The sequence below is a fragment of the Mixophyes fleayi genome, chromosome 3, assembly GCF_038048845.1.
Source record: "Mixophyes fleayi isolate aMixFle1 chromosome 3, aMixFle1.hap1, whole genome shotgun sequence".
NCBI lineage: Eukaryota > Metazoa > Chordata > Amphibia > Anura > Limnodynastidae > Mixophyes > Mixophyes fleayi.
The window spans coordinates 136130269-136152166 of NC_134404.1; the positions used below are offsets into that span (position 1 = coordinate 136130269).

Below are 21898 nucleotides of genomic sequence, written 5' to 3' on the forward strand. Positions count from 1 at the left end.
CCAGACGCTCTCCTAAACTGCTGCGTCACATCAAAAGTGTCAAAACATGACAAATAGCAACCCTGTGGAAAAAAATCTCATCCCCTGCCATCATAATCTGTCTGAGGGGGCAATTCTGACCAAAACATGGAATTTTACAAATCAAGTTTTCCTTAAAAACACTTCTACTGAATGCAACATTTTTTGTCTGGTGTAATTAAAAAAAAAAAATTGGCACAAAGCAAATACGCATTTGTTTTCCATATTTTTATTTGAAAACAGGCCAGACCAGTGTGATCAGTAACAGTGAATCCAGGGTTCATGAGGACTAGATACAGCACACAGGATGGCAGACATTTAATATGCAGCTTGGTGATGTTGCTGGCAGCGACACTCATTCTGATATCACAAATTAAAGTACAGGAAACCTACAAAGAAAGAGTAAGTTGTTAAAAGTACCTTTAGTGAAATTACAACAATACTATAGATTCTATCTTGCTTTTACTGCATGGGAATATCCATGCACATACACATTAGACCTCAAAATATTTAGAAATTTCAGCTACCTTTGTATATTGCTTTTGGAATTGTGGGAACCTTTTACTTTTATGGGAGTCAATAAAATATATTTTTAAAAGTTTTTTTTGTTGTTGCCGTTGTTAAAGGGTTGTCCATTTTAAGAGCAAATATGTAGCAAATAGAAGATCTATTGAAGAGGGCAGAACAGAATGAGTCGTGATTGGGACAGCTTCAAATACGGAGAGCTGTCCAAAGTGGACATATATGTAAACATTAACAAAAAAAAATAAAATGATTGCATAAAAGGATGTGTACACATAAAATCGAAAGATAAATATAATATCCTCCCCTGACCGAATCATTATGGCTGACAGAACACTGAGTGATCTAGTATTGGACACAGCTTACAGAGAGCAAACGTACAGACCTTGTGTGAGTGACAGAAAAGCAGTGTGTATGAGTGTAGTAACACTTATTAGGATTACTTATGAGAATGAGCTCTACACTTTGCTGCCCACTAAATGGTTCTCTCAGAGACAAATAAATCAGTACCTGCATTTTTAGTCATCAATATATTCAAATGGCTCTGGGGGTTCTGGTTCTTGCTCCTCCTCCTCAATTTTTGGACCATGAGCAGCAACTGGTTCCACTAGCTGTTCTTCTTCCTCACTAGTGTCTCTGAGGATTATGATGCCGCCAATTGAAAGCTGTTAAGAATGGATATGTTTAATGGCCTTTACAGATTACGAACAGTCAACACATATGCACTATCAATATCTATATAAAAACATTGGAGGTTTGAAAATAAACTAAAAGCAACTTGAAGCTGTATACACTAATTTACTAGCGCACTAACTGCTGGACCCTGTTCCATGTCTACTATGGAATGAACACTCCTCACAAAGGCCTGCATTCACTGACAAGCATTCTATATTAGCCTTCAACATTGTGCTCTCTCAGTCATCAAATACTATATATTAGTACAGTACTTCATCAAGACATTAAAAAAAAAATGGATTTGTGAAGACTATTTTTTTTTACAAATTGGGGTAAATAATTGAGAGCTGGTGTACTCTAACTATGCAAAAATAATGTCTTGTAACAACAAGATTCTAGCTGTCAAAAGTAAAAGCACATCTGTCCCAATTTTCATAGGAGAAACCACATTTTAATTTAAGTTCTACCACTACCACTTTATTTCCCGGAAGAACACATTTTAACCTCTCCGCTTTGACCAGTTTTCATAATCCCACAGACTGTCATTCCAGCTGTACTCACAGGCTTAAATGGTTGATATCGGGTGCCCTCTGGCATGCTAAGTACTTTGAGTTGAGCTGGCATCACTCGAGCTGGGTTCTCAAGGAGCTGGAAATTGGGTTCTGGCTCCTTCTTTTTCTCTTCTTTTTTCTCAGCTTCATCCTACAAAACAGAGCATCGATGCAAATGTAAAAGAGTATGCACTGTGGGAAGCAGTATCCAGCAACATTATGTATAGCTTTTTATTTTTATTAATTTATTTCATAAACTACAATGACAAACAGTTGTGTATTAAAACCTCCTTACACTCTGTAAGGGTCAGCTACTACAGTGATCTTCCATACTGTAGAACCAGTTTTAAACATATTTTATATCATTTTACCTTTTCAGCAATGTTACTCACTTACTGCACAATAAAAAACAAGGGTAGTGCCACAGTGATCAATTATAGTAACATACCTGGCAATGCTTGAGAGATTACTAAGGGCTCATACACATGAGCACTTGCTATGCGTTCATGGTACATTCGGATGAGCTACATTTACCACTTGTTTAATGTAGCTCAACTGGCACTGCAAAAGGGTTCAATGAACACCATGAAGAAAGTGCCGACAGTACAAAAGTGTTTAAAAGGATTACTCGTGTGTGCTGCTGGCAGTTACTTTACAGGGTTCGATGAAACCTATTTGTAGTGCTGGTTGATTTGCTTTCACCCACATATCTCATGCAAAAAGTACCACCCACTTAGATCATACCAAAAAGTAACACTGGCGTTTTCGCTGCTCTGTAAGAGACTGTAATCATGCATCTTCTTGACCGTTACTTGTTGCCAGAGAATCAGCATGCCATATGATTCATTATGCTAGGCAGCTGCAGAAACTCACCACTTCCATTTTTTCCTCTTCTTTCTTCTCCTTCTCTTTCTCCTTCTTCTTGGCCTTGGCTGTGATGGAGAGGACGGCAGTGGAGACCTGAAAGGAGAGAGTATTCACCATCATGATGATATGTCAAAGTTATTTACGATGGTAATAATAATATCCTGCAATGAGGTAAAAAAAATATTTTGAATACATCATGTTTTGCAGCACTGTTCTTCCAGTAAGGGATGGATAATAGTGTAGATGTGGCACTAAGCTGGTGCTTCTGCACATATAAACAGTGTATATTTTTAACCTACCTTTTCTTTTTCTTTCTCCTTAGGCACTTCTAGGGGGGCAGGGTAGGCAAAGGTTGAGGGTTTGCAGTTTGACCGATACTGAACTTTTGGCATCTGAAAATAGTAGACTGACATTATGCACCACACACACCAGAATATAAAAAAACATCAAAGAACCATCACACATAATGAAATGGTTTGCAATTGTCTATGTGCACATGTACATTTTCATCAACAGGAATCCAGACTTGAGCCTATATGCTTAAAGCCGCCACTTTAGCAGTACAACAGAGGCTAGTAATTATTATTCACTTAATTATCTGTCCTGAAAATATGGGAGGCAAGTAATGATGGGAATCATTTCCTAATATGCATACAGCAAAGGTGTCATATCAGGCTATTCAAGGAGAGCTAGTTTGCAGATAAATTTTCTTCCAGATGTCTGGGCCACTAACACATTGCGCTTTAAGGCAGCAGTGTCTGTTATTGTTGGGTTGAGACATCTGATATCCCTTCCACTGACAGACTGAGTTGTGTATCAACAATCAATCTCTATACAGGTTTAGCATCAAATGACTTAACTACTATTAACACCTAGAGGATTTTCAGATCATGTTTTGTTTTTATCTTCACAACAGATACTGAGAACCTGTCTATATGGGCACTGGAGTGGGGAAAGAGTTAATAAATCTCATTAACAGTGATGTCCGTCATTACTATGAGCTGCTAATGAGCGGTGAGTGATCCTGCATCATAAGGTCTGTAAGAGGATTATGTTTTTCTCTTTCAAGTTTGGGGGGGCTTGTGATGTTAGTTATTGTAACCCATTCATTGCTACACATAAACCCAGTTACAGGAGACACACACAGGCTGTAGACCTTATATTTTAGAGAGAGCAGAGTGTACGCACCTTAAGATCCTTGTTGAGACCGATGACACAGGTTGGAGTAAAAGATAAAGACAGGAAGTGTGAGAGTGGGAACCAGAACCAGAACTGGGTAAACACCAGGACTCCTACCACAGAAGGCATGTGAGTGTGACCAGTGCGGGACTGCAATGAAATGGTCACGTTGTGCCCTCCTGCACAAGAGAAAGTATACTGTATTAAAAAGCTACATAGATGAGTACAGCTTCATGATTTTGATTTTTACACAGTAAGATACACAACTTGTGTTGCTCTGCATTAAGGCATTAGGATTAAAATAATGCAGTCAGTCTACAGCTGTGATGGCAGCTGAATGGTTAAACAAGTGTCTAAGACCAGGCCATCTTCCCGTCTGTGCAGGGTGAAGAGGGCAGCAGGCAGGGTCATTACCGCCATGGGGCCAGGTGCAGTCATCTAATATCATTATAAAACCATTATCCTTTGGCTTCTAGAGAAAAGTAATATATACAGTGACATTCCCCCAACAAGGATAACCCTTTGGATTCCGTATGGCTTCCTGCTACATTCACTGACCAATACTAGCTGAATGGCTTCAGTGAGTCAACAATACACTAGAAATACAACTAGATTTGGGAAAGACAATATATGTACAGTGATACGTTACCACTAACCTGCATCAAGTATTCCCTGTGCCAGTATGGCACCAAACTTTGCCATCACGTCATCATGTTTGTCATTAATCACTTTGGAATATAGCTGACGAAACTGACTGACCTGTAAAAAGAAATGGTCAATCGGTTATTAGAAAATTGCAAAAAGGAAAAAAAATAAGTTCTGCACACACTCATACACATATCTAGATTTAATATCTCCCTCTCTCTCTGCAGGTAAGTGGAAAACGCCTCAGCTTTCAAGAATTCAAAATACGCTTGGTTTGGCAAGGTTTCATACACAGTCACTAAGCAGCAGCTTAAATGTTATTTTGAATAAAAACCCAATCTAGTCAGCAACTTACATGCTTCTAGTTTCTGTGCAAAATTACACATCTCAAACGGAACGGTATTAAGAACTGGTGTGAGCACTAACCACGCCTTTGGGGACAGTGACAGCTCACAGCACATTGTACAGCCTGAATAATAATCATATCTTCAGGAAGCAAGACTACAATGAGGCAGATGCACAGCAGACCTAATGCGCCACTGGCGCCTGCCTGCTCGAAGGGCCATGTTCAGGATGTTGATCATGGGCATCGTCAGGCTTGTAGCTTGTTATGGCACACTGACAAGTCAAACCGTGGTATAAAATCTTCCGGGCAAATCCCCGAACTGCTGGTTAATCATGCTAATGCTTAGCGCCAAAATAAAGTCAATAAGCAAACACATGGAGACTGGCTATTACAAAAGTAAACAAGCCAATACAGGGCTAACAGCTTTTTTTTTGATAATCCAAAACGAGCCTTTCCAAGCAGTTGCAGCAAAGTAGTATTAGGACATAAGAGCTGTGCCTCACTTCAGCTTTCCATGCACTTAGTGACTGATGGTTCTTCCAGGAGGAAGTCTGAGCGTCGGGTTTGAGTCACTATACAGGTTCTGCTCTGTACATGGATCCAACTGTACACACACAGACTTTATTATCTCTTTTATAGACTGTTTATTTTATTTCAATGTGGAGTTCTCCCAGGTGGAACACTCTGGAGAGAGTTGCATACCAAAGTGGGGAGACAATCTGTGTACAAGGCAGTATATGGGGGCAAAATGTACTGGGAATAAATGTACTATATTATCAGCTGTTACAAGCATGGCAGACTAATATTTATGAAGGGTGGGAGGGGGGAGTTTACAAAGTACACAAGCAGCATCAACGCCTGTGTTGTAGGGTGCTACAAGACGTAACCCATGTGCCTCCCCTGCCACGGCTCATTAAAATCTGCTAAATCCATGTGGATTCTTAAGCAGACTGCTTCACATTGTGTGTTTTGGTCAAACTGAGACATGGTCAGGTTGTAAGAGGTTCCAAAATTACAGGGTAAGAAGTAAATAGATGAACAAATCTAACAAGGGCTTGTGTGTGTATTAACCATTTTATGAAGTAAGAAAGATGTAGCTCTAAAGTTAGAGAATTTCAGCAACTGGATGCTCTTAGAATAATGTGATAGGGAGTTGGGGAAGTAGGGCATGCTGATATTAATGGCCAGGGTAGAAAAGTTAAAGACACACTAACATGAAATGGGATTTTTGTACTTCCAGTAAAATCTATTTCTCAGAGACCATTTGTGGGAGACTGGAGAATGTGGGTACTTTCAAATTCAGTGCTTAAATTGAAGCTCCTCCTACTCTATACTCCATTGGCTACATTCCAACTAATAATACTTGTCTAACAAAGTCCCAAAGGGCAGAAACAGGGGTACAGAACAAGAGGAAGAGGAGAAAACAACATTCTCCCATGAAAACCCAATCCTAACAAGGAAAATAGTGAAACAAGAACCAGAATGGAACAAAAACAAAAGAGTGAAAAGGAAGGGCGCCCAGCGTATCGCATTGGATTCAGAGAAAATAATTTAATGTTGGTACAAATATCCAATTTTCCCTGTCATTCATGGGGACGTCCTAAAGCTGTCCCTAAGGGAGGGTACGCTTAGCAGCCACAGGGTGCATCAGCTTATGTCCAAAAAAGACATCCTTTGAGGCAAAAGTATTAAATTTGTAGAATTTGTGAAGTGTACCGAAGACCAGGTGGTCACGCGGCACAGCTGATCAGCAGAGGCCTCTTGCCACGACACCCAAGATTGAGTGAGTCAGTTTTCTCAAAATAAATAAATGAAAAATGCGCCTAGCTCTTACATACACCTAAGACTGAGGGTTAGAATGTAGCAAATAGGGTATAGAGGGGGAGGAGCTTCAATTTCAACACTACATATGAAAGTGCCCAAGGATCCAGCAGCCACTATGCCCACAGTTTGTGTATTGTACTTTTAAATGTAGGGGTGTGTTGTGTAATGAATGCTACAATACTAAAATTTCATAGTAATGATCTTCTGTTTTACTGACAGAAATCACTGTATGTCCAGGTCACCTGTGTTTCTACAAGAGCCTTGCACATCAGCTAGGTCTCAGTCTTTTGCTCCATTCAATCAGCAAGACTTTAGTCCACCCAGGTAAAATACAAAACGAATAGGACAAATAGTGATAGCAAGCTGAAAAGCGGTCAGCCATTGAGAGAAAAGCTACAGAGATGACTACAGCTTCCAAAAAAACGTGCACCGTTTAGCCAAATAAAATGCATTAAAAAAAAACAAAAAAAAAACGTATCCCATCTTTAATTCTATATACCGTACATATAAATTATATAATATTTGACAGAAGCACATAAGCAAGGCAAGTCACTTGAACCATGTGGAATAAGCCAAGATGAGCAGTGTGTATATGTGCCTGTGTGCACACAAGCATGGGTGAAAATGGTAAGGAAACAACAGGTTGGTGAGAAAATTAAAGTCATGTTTTGTGTTGAGAAGGGGCCTTGGGACACATTTCTTTGAAGAAAACCTCTTCACTCACCTTGGGGCAGGTAATTTCAGTCTGCTGGATCATAATCAAAGCAGATGAGATGAGTGCACCCTGGCGCACATAATTTACAGGGTCATTCGTCATTGGCTCCAGGAGGTTAATGGCTTCCTGGAACAGAAATCAGGGCATTAGATTGCAAACCCATAACCCTATTTCCATGCACATATTACTACATATTCTGTGGGGAAGGCTATATGCTTCTCACCTTGTTCCCAGTGCCAGAGCAGCAGATACCCAGGGCCATGGCAGCTCCATATCTCACATGAGGGTTGTAGCTCTCAGAGAGCAGAGACACCACACTTGGACATTGCTCTGGTGTTCTACAGGAGGAAAGAAAGTCACAAGAAAGTTATAAAAAACAAAAACAAAAAAAAGACATTTCAAAAGGAATAAGGCAAATATAAAAAAGTTTCAACTTGAGCACGGACTAGAATCTCATTAAACCAAGGGTAGGCAATCTGTGGCAGGACTAGCGTACACTGTAGCCTTTGAAAAGCCATCAGTTGCCTATAACTGCATTAAACTAGCCAATTCCTTGGTCAAATATAATAATGTAATACGTCAGTGTATTCCTAGGGTATCAATATTATCTGCTGAAAATAAACTCATTTGCTCACAAAGTGTAAGGATATGGCACTTATGGAGCTGTTGATTTTTTTTGTGGATAACCGAACTGTCCCAGTGAGAGAAAAGTAGTTTAGGTTTTCATTGTACCACTAGAACATGGAAGTACAGCAGATCCTGCAGAGGCTTCTTGAAGGGTTTTGTTTTTTTTCTTTTAAATGAAATATCCAGCTGCATTAACACAGTAGTGTTGTGCAAGAATATAAACAAAGCAAGTAGTGGCGACAGTCCACTGATGAGCAGCACATACTACCTGTCACCATTCACAAAGCAGAATATACCTTACACAGCTATGATAAGTAAAAGCTGTCAGAACCAGAATATAATCATTCTTTGTGGTGTCAAGTTCAGTTTAGCCAATATGAAAGAACAAAAAAATAAGAGTTACATATTGCACAAGACTTAGAGTCATATCTCTATGCAACATACTGCATTAATATTAACCACAACAGATATTTAAAAATACTTTCCCAGTTAACAAATCTGGGAATAAAAGGTCATGGACCTAAATAAAAATGTATTGTCCATTCTCAGGGTAATAATTAAAACATCTATTAAGAATAGTGAGCGATGCAATGTATTCTGTATATTGTGGCATCTTTAAACTCCAAGCAAAACAAATTCTTTTACCAAACTCTGTTTGTATTTACTGTGTAGTTCATATAACTTACATAGTTGTATCAGTGTCAAAGGTTACTAGTGTATAGTGAGTAAAACCTAGTGCTGCTAAAGCCCATATATAGCAATAGATCCAAACATGCTGATCCACTGATACAATTATGTAGTGAAGTTTGTTAATTTTCTATGAACTACAACACATTCTTATACAGATGGACACAGAAGTGATAGTATTTACAGCTTATCATTCCACCCATATAAGAGGTGGCACTTAGAACATTAGGTTTCCCTCTAATGCAGCAGAATTACACCCTTATAGTTAAGACTATGCACTGCCAAATGCTGAATACTGGCACCCTCAATTTATAAAGACCCATGACCTAAATCACTACAAAACTTTGCTCAAGCACAGCACTACTGTTCTCCACAAGGTAGCCTGTGCAGGGCCACATTAGTCATGCAATATTAATTATCTGTCCTGAGCATTACAATGCTGGCTGTTTAGACCTTGCCCATTTTTTATGTCATATTTAAACAAAGGAGATAGCATGTACTGATAATATTCAGCAAAAAGTCCCAAGGAAACTTATTCCGATCCCACAAGCTCTCATCTAAAGCAGACTATATTTATTCTACTTGTATCTGTTCGTATTTGTCCAATTACAAGATGAATGAGTAATTTTATTTATGTAGTTTCTTACACAACTTGTGTGTTACGAGCCACTAGGAAAGCTTTACATGACTTAAAGCAGTGATGAGTAACTTAATAAACTTTAAGGGCCCATTATTGTGTGGCCCTCTAACTTTCACAAGGGCCACACAATACCCTTAATCTTAGTAATAAAATTAGAACAATTCACTGAATTAAAAAAAAAAAAGTCACAAACCTGTAACATATCAGCAGGCATTTTAATGTAAGACAAATGAGTCTTACAAACGATAACGCATAGATTGTAAGCAGGGTTCTCTTACACCTCTCTCTCTGTCTGTATGTATTACCCAGTATTGTCTTGTTAATGTTTGTTCCCAATTTTAAAGCGCTACGGAATTTGCCGACGCTATATAAATAAATGTTGAAGATAACCAACAAATCTGACAATTTAATGTGACTAATGGGTGAGCAGGCTGTCCATCAGCTTTTGAAAGTTAAGAGTAAGGCTTATCAGGATTAACACAATTCTACAGAGAGGTATCTAAACTTCAACCTGTTGCGCTAGTTGTTTTTAAAGTGTTTCATGATAGGGAATGCCTGTTCACATGTATAAGTAGAACAAAAAATAGGCAATTTTGCAGTTGAGTTGATGCATAACTGGGCCTGCCTAAAAATGTCCATGCTATAATGAATAGCAGAAAGCACAGCTCTCCTCCTCTGATCTTCGGTGTGCTGCTGGACCCTCGTCACCTCCAAGCTGTGTGCAGCAGAAGTCATGTGAGGTGGAAGTTGGCGCTCTGGGCAAAGAATAAGATCAAGTTTAGGCTTATTCTCTGTTCTATGACACGCCAGGCGGGTTAAGCTTGGCCATAAGACTGACGGCACATAAAATAAGGAGGAGCTGGGGGCCGCTGGCTAAGGCTCAGAGGGACACAAGTGGCTTTTGGGCTCAGTCAGTTTGGAAAACAGAAAATGAGCGGGCAATCTGAACACAGACATAACCCCCCCTTCCCCTGTGTACATACATAGGACAAACCTACATCTAGAATGTGCTAGGCAAGATTAACTTAAATATGTTTTTGCTTAGAGCAGCTTTATGTGTAGTAACTAGCAGGGTCACCCAGTGTTGCAATTTGTAATGTGTAGCAGTTTTCATATATTAGCAAATTATTTGGTAAATCGACCAAAAATGCTATTTAGAAAATAAGATTTGTTGTTTTGTCGTGTTGTGGCAAGGTTTCCTTCTAGCATTCAAACAATTGTTTACAACCAAAAAAAACATGCATACATATATACACATACATACACACTATACTAGGTGGGAATCAGCTGTAGATAAATATAAATCAGCTGTAGATAAATATATAAAACTGTGGCACACTGTGAATGCTTAGGCAAGCAGCTAATCTGGATGTCATACATGTTATAATGTTATACATTATAAATGATCCCATTAAACAAATACAATACATATGGCAAAATAGGTCAAAAACCTAAATGAAAAGACAAATGTAAAACATATAGAAGACCTCACTCAGGTAAACAGTTGAATGGATAGTAAAACAGCATTTTCCATTAATAGTAATGCACAACTGTAAAAAGTACCTTGTAATCCATGTTGCAATGTGCACATAAAAATACATTTATATACATTTTCAAGTATATTTGCAATTAAAATGGCAAAATAAATGAATGACTATCATGATTAGCATTCTATTCATACATAAATTATACATATAAATGAATACACATTCCATCTAACAACACAGGAGTTACTTCTGTAACAGACTGCACTTTGAGTCTCTCAAGAAACATTTCAACACTCACCAAGACTCACTAATTTCCTTGGATTCCTGTGAAAGTTACTCCCCTCTCGTTACCGCCCGAGATCTGATAGACTGCTATAATGCCACACATTATTAGAGCACTGATTGTGTTTGTGTTCAGAACCGTACAACAAAAATATACAGTGTCAACTCCAGCCAGGAACAGAAAACAGTGCTCAGCAGGGGATAGAAGAGCAGGCTCTGGTGGGTCTCTCCACTGGTTCTTATTACAGCGCATGATTTAAGTTACACTGTATACTGCACAAATGTAATCGGCTGAGGCTGCCACTAGCTGACAAGGATTCAGCAATCTGGGCTTGTTGCAGAAATGATTTAAGAGTACAATTAGATAATAGGGGCACAGTATATTTACAATTTGTTACCAAAAACAACAGACCTATTAAAATTGATATTTTAAATGTCCATGGACAAAGGGCGAGAGTATAAAGCAAGGGACAATGCCAACCAATCCAGATGTATGGCCAGTAAAACAGAGCTCTTTCATTTTTAGATGGTACCATAAGCAAAACAATTTACCATAGCTTTAGATATAGGCTCAACTACTTAAAAAGGAGGCAACACTAGTTTCTACGTTTTATTTTAACATAAAAGTATAAAATACATTTTTGTATTATAAATATCGTTAGTCCATATACTTAATGCATGTGACATTTGGCCATTGTGATCAGTAGTTATTAAAAGATGTGTGAACAGCCACCTACACTGCGTTGTGTTGTATTGAGACAACCGATTCCACAGCGGCATAACTTGTGTGTTAACAAGCTACTAGATCTTGGAAGACAAAAGAAGCAAACTTATTGAGCTGAACAACATTTACATACTATTAACAAGAGATAGTCTTATAGTATAAAAGAACCATTTATCAGTCAACTGGACATCTTTGGTTCATGACTGAGCATAGAAGTGACAACTACTCAGAACAGAATTTCATACAGCTTTAAAAGCAAAAATACATTTTCTTTTAAATGTTGATTCTAATTATAATCTAAACTATATCAGGTCTGCCAAGCCGCCATGCCTCAAAATTAAACATAAGATTAAGAACACCTATCTAAATAAGCACAGTAAGGAACATCAGTTTGGAAAGAATGCACATTAGCTAAGAAAGTTTTAACTGATCCATTTTCCTTTATTTGTATATAAAACTACATTTACACCATCCCAGACTACAAGAGTTGATTAAAGAACTCTAAAAGTAATGCATAACTTAACTGTACACAGTTAAGTAAGAAATGTGTAACTGCCTAACTGGGAACTCCAAACATTTAAAATAAACATTATAATTCTAGCCCAGAGTTTTAGCAAATTGTCAATGAAGAACACACACTAATATACATAGTGTGTGTGTGTGTGTGTGTGTGTGTATGTGTGTGTGTATGTGTGTATATATATATTATATATATATATATATATATATATATATATATATATATATATATATATATATATATATATATATATATATATATACACACACACACATATATATATATATATATATATACACATACACATACATATACACACACACAGAGTGCAAGAGAGCAATTAAGTGTGTAACGCAGATCATTTTTGCAAAAATAACTGTACCATTTATTACTGCAGGCTGAGTACATCTAGCATGTCCCAGTGGATTTTCAATCTTCAGGGACAGGACCTGTGTAGACTTTTGCCAAAGCCCAACCACAAACACAACACCTTTGGGTTTCAATAGTAATAGTGATGTGAACATCTTTTTAGTCCAAACACCTTAAGTCAGTCAGATAGCATGGTGGTGGAGGCAATGCGTTCAAATCTTGTTTTTCAACCATAAAACAGTCCAAAGAAAAATATTTTTTTAAACCAATATTGCCACAATCACCTCAACAGAGAAGCAGGAATAACATGAATATAATAAAACCAAATCTTAGTATTTCACCTGAAGGCAGTGCAATTAAAATGCCTTATCTAGACATACATCTACATAAGACAATTTGTATTGCAGAAGAACTAAATTTCCTATGATGCTCAGCCATCCTGACTGCATATATGAGAAAATATATGGCCAGCGATTTACAGGCTGAAGGAGGGGGGTGTTTTGATTATACAACAGTATATGTAGCTAGTCTTGCTGTAAGCCGTGCAAGGCATCACCTTATGTGTTCCATCATATGTCGTAACCTCTAACGTTAAGTTTATGGGAAATAACATTTCTATATTTCTTCACAAGAATGTATGCAGCTCTGTTCTATGTATAAGGGAAATAAACACACTCACTGTTTGTAGGGTTTGTGACCAGTAAAACTTCCTATGCAATGAAGCATATACAGGAAGGTGTCCTAGACAGGCTTTACATATTGAAGGGGTTAAAATAGGTCACCAAAGGGTTAATGTGTGGGATGTGTCTGTGCAACTATGAAAAAAAGTTCATTATGACTGAAGCGGTATATGCACTGCCTGTCCTGTGTATACAATATCTGCACGTGAAATTCTCCAGACTCTTAAGACATAGCAATATTCATATGGTCCAGGAGTATTGACCCTACAAATAATCAGTACAATGGTCCTTACTTATTTCATCTCAAGGTAATTGGACCTTATGTTAAATATAATATTTATTGTGTATTGATCATGATTATGTTTAGCTGAAAAACAGCAAACTAAAATAAATTAACAAACTACATAATATTTTCCTTGTGTTTGAACCAAAATTAATATCAATAAACTAGCTAATGCAGCAATCTGACATTCTACCTAGGGAAAAAAAGCAGCAAGAGTGAGAGGGGCAAAGCAATGGAAACTGGAAACTTACAGAAACAAGGATCTATTGAAATGGCACTAAAGTATATATTTTTAATTAGCTGATTGAGTGCTGCAATCTATTTTCTAGAATACAATGTGTTAAATGACTCCCTCCTGTTAAAACGGAGGTTGGGGGGGTCTGTGTTGTCAGTAACTGGCAGTGAAGCCCCCCAAGGGTGCAGCTGGGTGGGAGGGACAGGAGGGAAAAAAAGGGAGGGGGGAACAAAAAAATTAAAAAAAAATAAAGTCTGTCTTCTGGCTGACCTCCAGCTCTCAACCTCCGTTAGATTTTCTTAAGGAGACTGAGTGCTTCAATGCGGGAGTGCAGATGCAATATACACACAGTTCCTGAAGACCGACTATGTATCCATGGGGCACAGAGATGTGGTGTGGGAGCAGTGATCAATCGAATGCATGGAAAGAAAACAAGAAGTGAGCATACTTCAGTTTAAAGAAGTGGAAAGTAAACTGCAAGGAATCTATTATATACAAAATGGTAACAAGGCACGGCTCACAATAACATCATACAAAGTTTTCACAGAATGCAGTTGAACAGTTCCTGGTGAGTACAAAAACTAGGACAACCCTTTATATTAAAGTGGCATAAAATAGAAGGTAATTTCTACGGAATACTGCACTTAAGGGGGAGGGTCACTAATTTTAAATGACATATTTCAATTAAACACTATATTGCCAGAATGTGAAAATATTTCTAATGGGACCTACTGAAGCAATGTCATCTAAAATGAAGAGTTAAAGATTGATGCTGGGGTTAGGTTACTAGCAGATAATACCCACCCTTGAGGGGGGAGCAGAGTTACACAGGCAAGCTTGGTCAAAACAGATGGGTTTAAATTAAGCAAATCCCTCATCTGCCTCATTACAAGGGATGAGCATGGCATTTAAATATTAAAACATGGATACTCTTAAAAGCTTTTTGAAACTATAGATATATACACCTTTTCTGCCTTATCTAGACAAATACAAGAGATTTGACTGTTTCATATGCCGATACTTATTGGATATTTCAAGCAATACCTTTGGCAGCAGAGGGGTTAAGCAAATAGCTCCCACACACACAAAATCAAGACACTCCTTGTGTGGCAGGAGAAAGGATGGCGAAGGCTGGTGATTAGAGGACGACGAAGCAAGTGGAGTATCCTCATTGTGTTACATGAGAAGAGCAGCTCATCTGCAAAAACCCAAACAGATTAATTCACAAGTTTAATATCTCATCTGTTATTGGAGTCAAACCCACACCATGGACCTTTGCAGAGGCATAGCAAAGAGTTGGAAATCTCTTGAGCACAAGCAATAATGGATACAAACTGAGTGTCAATAATATGGGTAAGAAAAACAAGATAATCGTAATGGCTAAGTGAATGGGACATGCAAGAAGCAGTTTTGACATACCCCAGGTTAGCTGGAGCACTTTCCGAACCTGGCTCTGTTCTCTGGCAAGAAATGCCAGAGCTCAACCACTCTTATACTACTAGCATCTTAAACGACACCAGGACAGACACTGCACCTCCGAAATGCTGGCTTGCACTTCTCACCCTTATGGTCATTGTGCCCACAATTGGAGGTAACATTCTGGTAATCTTGGCAATATCACTAGAGAAGAAACTACAGAATGCCACCAACTACTTCCTAATGTCGCTGGCTGTGGCAGACCTGCTGGTTGGAATATTTGTGATGCCAGTCGCACTCCTCACCATTATATTCAGTAAGTATCAGAGAATGTCCCTTTAATCCGTTCAGAACTGAAGAGAATATCACTATTAATTGTAGTACTGAAGAGGCTGCTTTGGGAAAATAATACATTATGTACAGATGAACTGGGATTTCATCAAGATTATAACCCTCAGTGAAGTTTTTCGAGGTTAGAATGCAAGTAATGTAACTGTTTAGTCCTTAACCAAGACTGGTATCATACAGTTTTACGTGAAGTTTATAAAAACTTCAAATGAGACATGATGGATGTAGTGATAACAACCAGAATGTGTTCACATTATAAAATTAGAAGAATACAACTTAGAAAAAAAAAAAAATTAAATTTTTATATATACACATATTAACCATACTAGTACTCACATATACTCAAAAGCAGAATCCTATTCTTACTAACTATATTTAAAAGGTATGCATTATGTGGTCTGTATTCAGGGCAAATATGTATTCTGAATGTAACATTTTTGAGCATCATGCTCTATTAAAATAAATATGTATATCCGATACACAATATAAATAAATTATGAAATACAGCACGAGTCTCCTAACTATCAGGAAACGGCTTAAAATAAATACATTATACAGGGATAGAAGGCAAACAAATATTCCTATAAGTACACATCTATATTTTCAGTTTTACACAAAGGAAAGGCAAAAATGAACACCTCCCAGTAAAGATTTTAGTTAAACTTAAATCAGCTAAACAAGTGAAAACATGACCAGCCTCCATATAGGGTTAAGGCCTTTGTCATATGTTGAAGTTAACTCATTTAGCAGCAGAGGTTTTTAAAAGTAAGGAACTCTTTAAATGTACATACAAAAATCAATGTATTAACGTTTATAGTACTCATCCACACACTGACCAAGAGAGGACTGCGAGAACAGGATAGCACTCTATATACAGATCTCACGTATGTTTATATACATCAAGGATCAACTGCTAGAGATCTATAGTGCTTCTCTGCTACTGCATACAGCCGTAAAGAGTATGGTACATTACACAGGATATAAAATGTAAATCCCTGCTTTAAACAAAATAAAAGCTTCAAAAAGGGAGAAAAAAACCCAACAAGTTTTATCCTGTAGAACAAATGGAAATTTATGATCATGCCATGTCGAGAAAACCGCTGCATAAAAATGTATTCTTTGGCAGATAAATATGAGCAGAACACAAACTGTAAATATGAACTTGTAACCTAATCTACTATTATATGTAAAGAAATAAATATTCTTTTTTCCCTTCAGGTGAACCTCTCCTCAATAAAATACACTAACCACACTCAATACTTGTTTACTAAAATATTGTGCAGAGTATTGGGAAGTACACAAAGGATGCATAGTCCTTTGTAACTACGAAAAACTGGAAACACTTAAAAGCACTGATTAACAAGAACTCCTCTTCAAGCTATTATATAAGGTGCACATAAATCAATGAAAGTGTCATTAGAACAAAGCTATAAAAAGCGCAAGTGCCAGGTTTGTTATTTTAAACATTTTATTAATCCGCAGCCTACATTTCTGCCTCTCCCTCATTAAAACGGTGAACTTGGAATTCATAAGATAATATCCAACTCAGATTGGAAGACACAGCAATTCTTAGGGGAAATTATAAACAAAATAAAAATGGTGGGGAAAGGTATAAAACACTAAGCTGTAGTAATATATAAATCTGAAAGAAGCACAGATATATGAAATAGAATATAACCTTGGGAGCAGTGGGTTTACAATATTCACTTCGTTAGGTAAAGTTACCATATTGTTATTTGTATATTCATATAGAATGTGTTGTGACTTATTCCCATAAAACACCTATTACTACCTAAAACTAATATCTCAGCCCCACAGCATTTCAAAGTTACCAAACATACAATGCACAGAACAGTGCCTGAAAGTGGGGGGGACGGACTCTAAACACAATTGAAAAATTATTATTACACAACTATGAAAAATAAGACAGACATATAAACAACTGCCAAACTTGCATTTACCTTATTGCATTTTCTTTATGATGCTCCCCACAAACCCCAAGATTAACAGCAATGCTTTAAAAAGTGATAAAGACATTTGTGTCCAAAACCAATTCACCAAACATCTTGGACATTCCTCAAACTCAACATTATACTCCAGAGATCTACTTTAGAATCTGCTGCACCTGTTGTCTGCACTTTCGGACTTTCAGTTGACAATTGCTATAGTTCTATCACATGCTGTCCTGGATGGACTTTGCTAGAGACACTGAGGGTAGGCAGCATACATCCATGTTTTTTTCGGGAGCAATAGGCTTCAGTCATGCAAATACTGCAGCATGTAGGGTTTGCCATGATGCTCCAGTATAAAAAGAAATATTAATAGGCAGATCCTTGTGCTCAGTATGCATACATACTACAATGGACAGCTAAAATCCCTTGGCTCCACTGACCAACCATAGTACAAAATGTCATATTTTTCTATTCACCATTGGACTGGTTCCCAAATTCTCCCAATATTGGCTTTGATCAGGAGACAATTTCACCATATACCCAAAAAGTTATGAGTGACAATAACCAAGCTTGATGTGACTATGTCTTGAGAGAGTGCAGCATGCATTGCATGCATATATTGCTTTGTAGCGTTATGGTGAATAGTAGGTGCAGCCCCATGTTTTTCATGTCAGCAGCATCATATGAAAGAAACAAGACATCAAGTGACTTTAGCCCAACTGACCACATTCTTTATCTGTTTCAGAACCTGTCTGGCCATTGCCACAGTGCCTGTGTGCAATTTGGCTATTTCTCGATGTCCTGTTTTCCACAGCTTCCATCATACACCTTTGTGCCATATCTTTAGACCGCTACATTGCCATCAAGAGACCTATCCAAGCCAGTCAATTCAACACCAGAGCAAAAACACTAGTTAAGATTGCAGTGGTGTGGCTGATATCAGCAGGTAAGTAAAACAAAACTTCAAAGATGCCTCTAAGCATTGCCCGCTGTTTTAGTTTGTTGTAGTTTGTATTTTAATAAGCAACATTATATACTCGAACTCAACATTTGTTTACTGTACTTTAACTTGATAAGTTAACTTGGAAGAACAGCTCATAAAATGGTCTTATATAAATCTGATATATATATATAAGAGTTATTATTAAGTGGTGGGTGTTTGAAGGCGTTCCCCAGAAATAAAAGATTTCAAATAATGCTGCAAGTGTGGGGGAAGAATTTGTCCCAGCAGAGTTTTGTTTTTTTAAAGTGTCTACCGAATTAGAAATAGTTATTGCCTGCCTGAGAAAAGATGAAAGTTAATTCTCCGTTTTATAGCAGATAAACACATTGTCATACATCTAAGTTCTGTCATCATACAAACAGATGTGAGTTTCAGACGATGCACCTTGATATTATAACTTTGTTTTTAGAAATAGTCTCAGAATTGCAATAAATTCATATCATGTAGATACCAAATTTGTGTTATTGATTTACACTTTTTTTCAATCTAATGGCACATTTTCTTCCTAGCCTTCAAAACACCATTTAAATTTGGCTTTTAATTATACTATACTCCTTTTTATACATTGACAGCAGCATATAATTAAAGCTTATAGTTCTGTCTGTCAGTGATGATAAATAGCCAATCACGGAGTAGCAGAACAAAGTTAGATAATGCATAGTATGATTACAGAACAGTTGTTTTAGTAAATTGCAGGATATACAAATGTTGCACAAGGTGCAAAACTCTGCTCCTAATCCTGAGCCAGAAGACTCGCTGATAACAGACTCTGCTAGTTAGAAAAGCAATGGCAACCCACTGATCCTCTGAATCCTGCAGCTGTGGAGGTGCCCTGCATAACTGGGACATGCTGAAAAACTATCCCCATGCTTCCCCGCAGAACGGATCAGAAACACTTTCCTTTAATTTATTCTGGCCTGAAATAGCTTACAGATCAGATTACTTGGGTATTGCATGATAAAGCTTTGGTAATCAGCCTGTGGCAGCTGTACGACTGTACAGGAAATACGATTTTCAGAAACATGTAACTAATCGTTAATGAAACCAGCTACACTTGCTGTGGTATAAGAAATATTTGATTTGTAGCTTAAATATTTCCCACCTATTAAAAAAAAAAAAAAAAAAATACTAACCTGTGGAACTTAATACTCTATAGCATATTTTCAAGATAAATCAGTAGTTTGGGGTAGTCTTAACACATTAGCCATCATCCAGGAATTGTGTTCCAAGAAGTGTTTGATAGGCACAGAAATAAACATCTCCAGTGCAGTGCTTAAAAAGAAGTCATACAAGTTTACATAAGTAAATGATCTTCATTCTTTCAGGCATTGCTGTTCCCATACCGATCCAAGGTCTTCTCAAACCAAACACCATCTTCAACACATACAACACCTGTCTGGTTCGGACTGAGCACTTCAAGTACTTTATTATTTATGGCTCTATGGCTGCATTTTTTGTCCCATTTGCGATCATGGTGGTCATTTACTTCCTGACCATTCACTTACTGAGGAAAAAGGCATATCTGATCAAGAACAAGCCCCCTCAGCGTCTCACGTGGTCTACAGTGTCAACAGTCTTTCAGAGGGATACGACTCCTGGGTCCTCTCCAGAGAAGGTTGCCATGCTAGATGGTCCCAGAAGAGATCGGGTATTACACATCAACAACGATGAAATGCCCATTCGAAGGCTTTCCAGTGTGGGTAAGAAGTCCATGCAGACCATAACAAATGAGCAAAGGGCTTCTAAAGTCTTGGGCATAGTCTTTTTCCTGTTTGTTTTTATGTGGTGTCCATTTTTTATTACCAATGTGGCCTCAGTCCTCTGTGACCCAAATGACTGTGACCCCGATGTAATCAAGATGTTAATGGAGATCTTTGTGTGGGTTGGATATATTTCCTCTGGGGTAAATCCATTAGTCTATACTCTATTTAACAAGACTTTCAGAGATGCCTTTGGGCGCTACATCACCTGTAATTTCCGTGGTATGCGGTCAGTAACCCTGTTACGAAACTGCTCTAGTCGGATATCATTCCGGAACTCAATGGCTGAAAATTCAAAGTTGATAATGAAACATGGAATGAAAAATGGGATTAACCCAGTCATGTACCAGAGTCCACTGAGAATGCGCAACTCTCAGCTGGAGTCCTCTGCCATCTTGCTTGACACCTTATTACTCACGGAAAACGAAGCTGGAAAGACCGAGGAGCAAGTGAGCTACGTTTAAATCAGCCACAAAACATCTTGTGCAAACCATAATACTAATCATACTCTGATGTAGTGTCATTCATTATTTATAAATTGCTACATTTGCAACGAAATGTTCCTTTGTATTAGATTTTTTCTTCGCTCTAGTTTTATACTACAGACTGCATTGAAGGTCTTCGTAAGGACTAGTAGAGTATGACAGCGGCCGTGTGAATGTTTTAGAAAGCATCAACACTTGGAGAACAGCAAATAAAGATCATCATACCAAGATCTCTGAACTGCTTGCAAGTGGGATTACTGGGATTTACATTTAAATACTGCAGTCAGAGAAAGGCTGTAAATAGAGATTGGTTGAAATAATATTTCCATAGAACTACTCTGGAAAGTTGCAAGTTCAAAAAAAACATTCCAGTGTCAATTCATCCAAATGTCTGGTTTTAGGTGGTTTTACAATTAATCAACCAGAACATTAGCTGCTGTCCTCTCTTCATTTTTGCAGACTCCAACTTAGCAAATGTAGTGCTTACACTAAGACAAATGTGGCTGACTAAGGCTAATGGCAGTTGTAGGTAGCAGCTGGAGAGCCACAGGTTGTCACTACAGTAAGAAGTAACATTACTCTGCACAGGGTATAGCATCCTATCAACTGTCCATGTGCACATGCTGACTTCTCATACAATTAGCTGTGAGGGAGAAAATGGCAGGATGTCACACTGAGTACAGCCACTTTGTCAGGCTGCTCAGCTTGTTGTAATTATTGTTGTTAGTTACTGAAGACTAACAAATAAACCTATACTGGTTTTAAAATCAAACTAGTGTTTGTATTCTATACCAGCACTCCCAACATTTATATAAAAAGAGAGACTGGTGAATTTACATGTCTGTATGAAACAATTACAGAGACAGTATATAATTTACAACATTCAATACATTTTAACCACTGTATCCACACCAAAAAGCTGTATTTATGAACTACCATTGATTCTTTGCTCTTCAAGTCTGTCAGTTTATGTAATTAGAATTTATCAAATGACAATTATTGCATTGAAAAACTGTTCTGTAACATGTAACTCCCTTGATTGTATCTGTCCCGTTGTT

General features: G+C 37.7%; 2 protein-coding genes across 3 annotated transcripts in view; one reads left to right on the forward strand and one right to left on the reverse strand.

Annotated features, from left to right (window-relative positions):
- Positions 1-231: 231 nt before the first annotated feature.
- Positions 232-21898, reverse strand: part of PSMD1 (proteasome 26S subunit, non-ATPase 1) — a 51818-nt gene continuing 30151 nt past the window's right edge. The window contains exons 17-25 of the mRNA XM_075202384.1: positions 7566-7680; positions 7352-7468; positions 4469-4571; positions 3822-3991; positions 2933-3025; positions 2640-2726; positions 1777-1917; positions 1051-1205; positions 232-407 (exon numbers count right to left, since the gene is read on the reverse strand). Of these exons, the coding sequence (XP_075058485.1) occupies positions 1059-1205; positions 1777-1917; positions 2640-2726; positions 2933-3025; positions 3822-3991; positions 4469-4571; positions 7352-7468; positions 7566-7680 (973 nt within the window). The 3' untranslated portion in view covers positions 232-407; positions 1051-1058. The remainder of the gene's footprint in view (positions 408-1050; positions 1206-1776; positions 1918-2639; positions 2727-2932; positions 3026-3821; positions 3992-4468; positions 4572-7351; positions 7469-7565; positions 7681-21898) is intronic.
- On the forward strand, positions 14154-21078 carry HTR2B (5-hydroxytryptamine receptor 2B). 2 transcript variants are annotated; one of them, XM_075202381.1, is made up of 4 exons: positions 14154-14444; positions 14860-15608; positions 18338-18538; positions 19921-21078. In XM_075202381.1, the coding sequence occupies exons 2-4, from the start codon at positions 15272-15274 to the stop codon at positions 20817-20819; spliced, it is 1437 nt and encodes a 478-aa protein (XP_075058482.1). In that variant the 5' UTR covers positions 14154-14444; positions 14860-15271; the 3' UTR covers positions 20820-21078. The 2 variants fall into 2 exon arrangements, with proteins under 2 accessions (XP_075058482.1, XP_075058483.1); XM_075202382.1 differs by lacking the exon at positions 14154-14444 and having other exon boundaries at positions 14457-15608.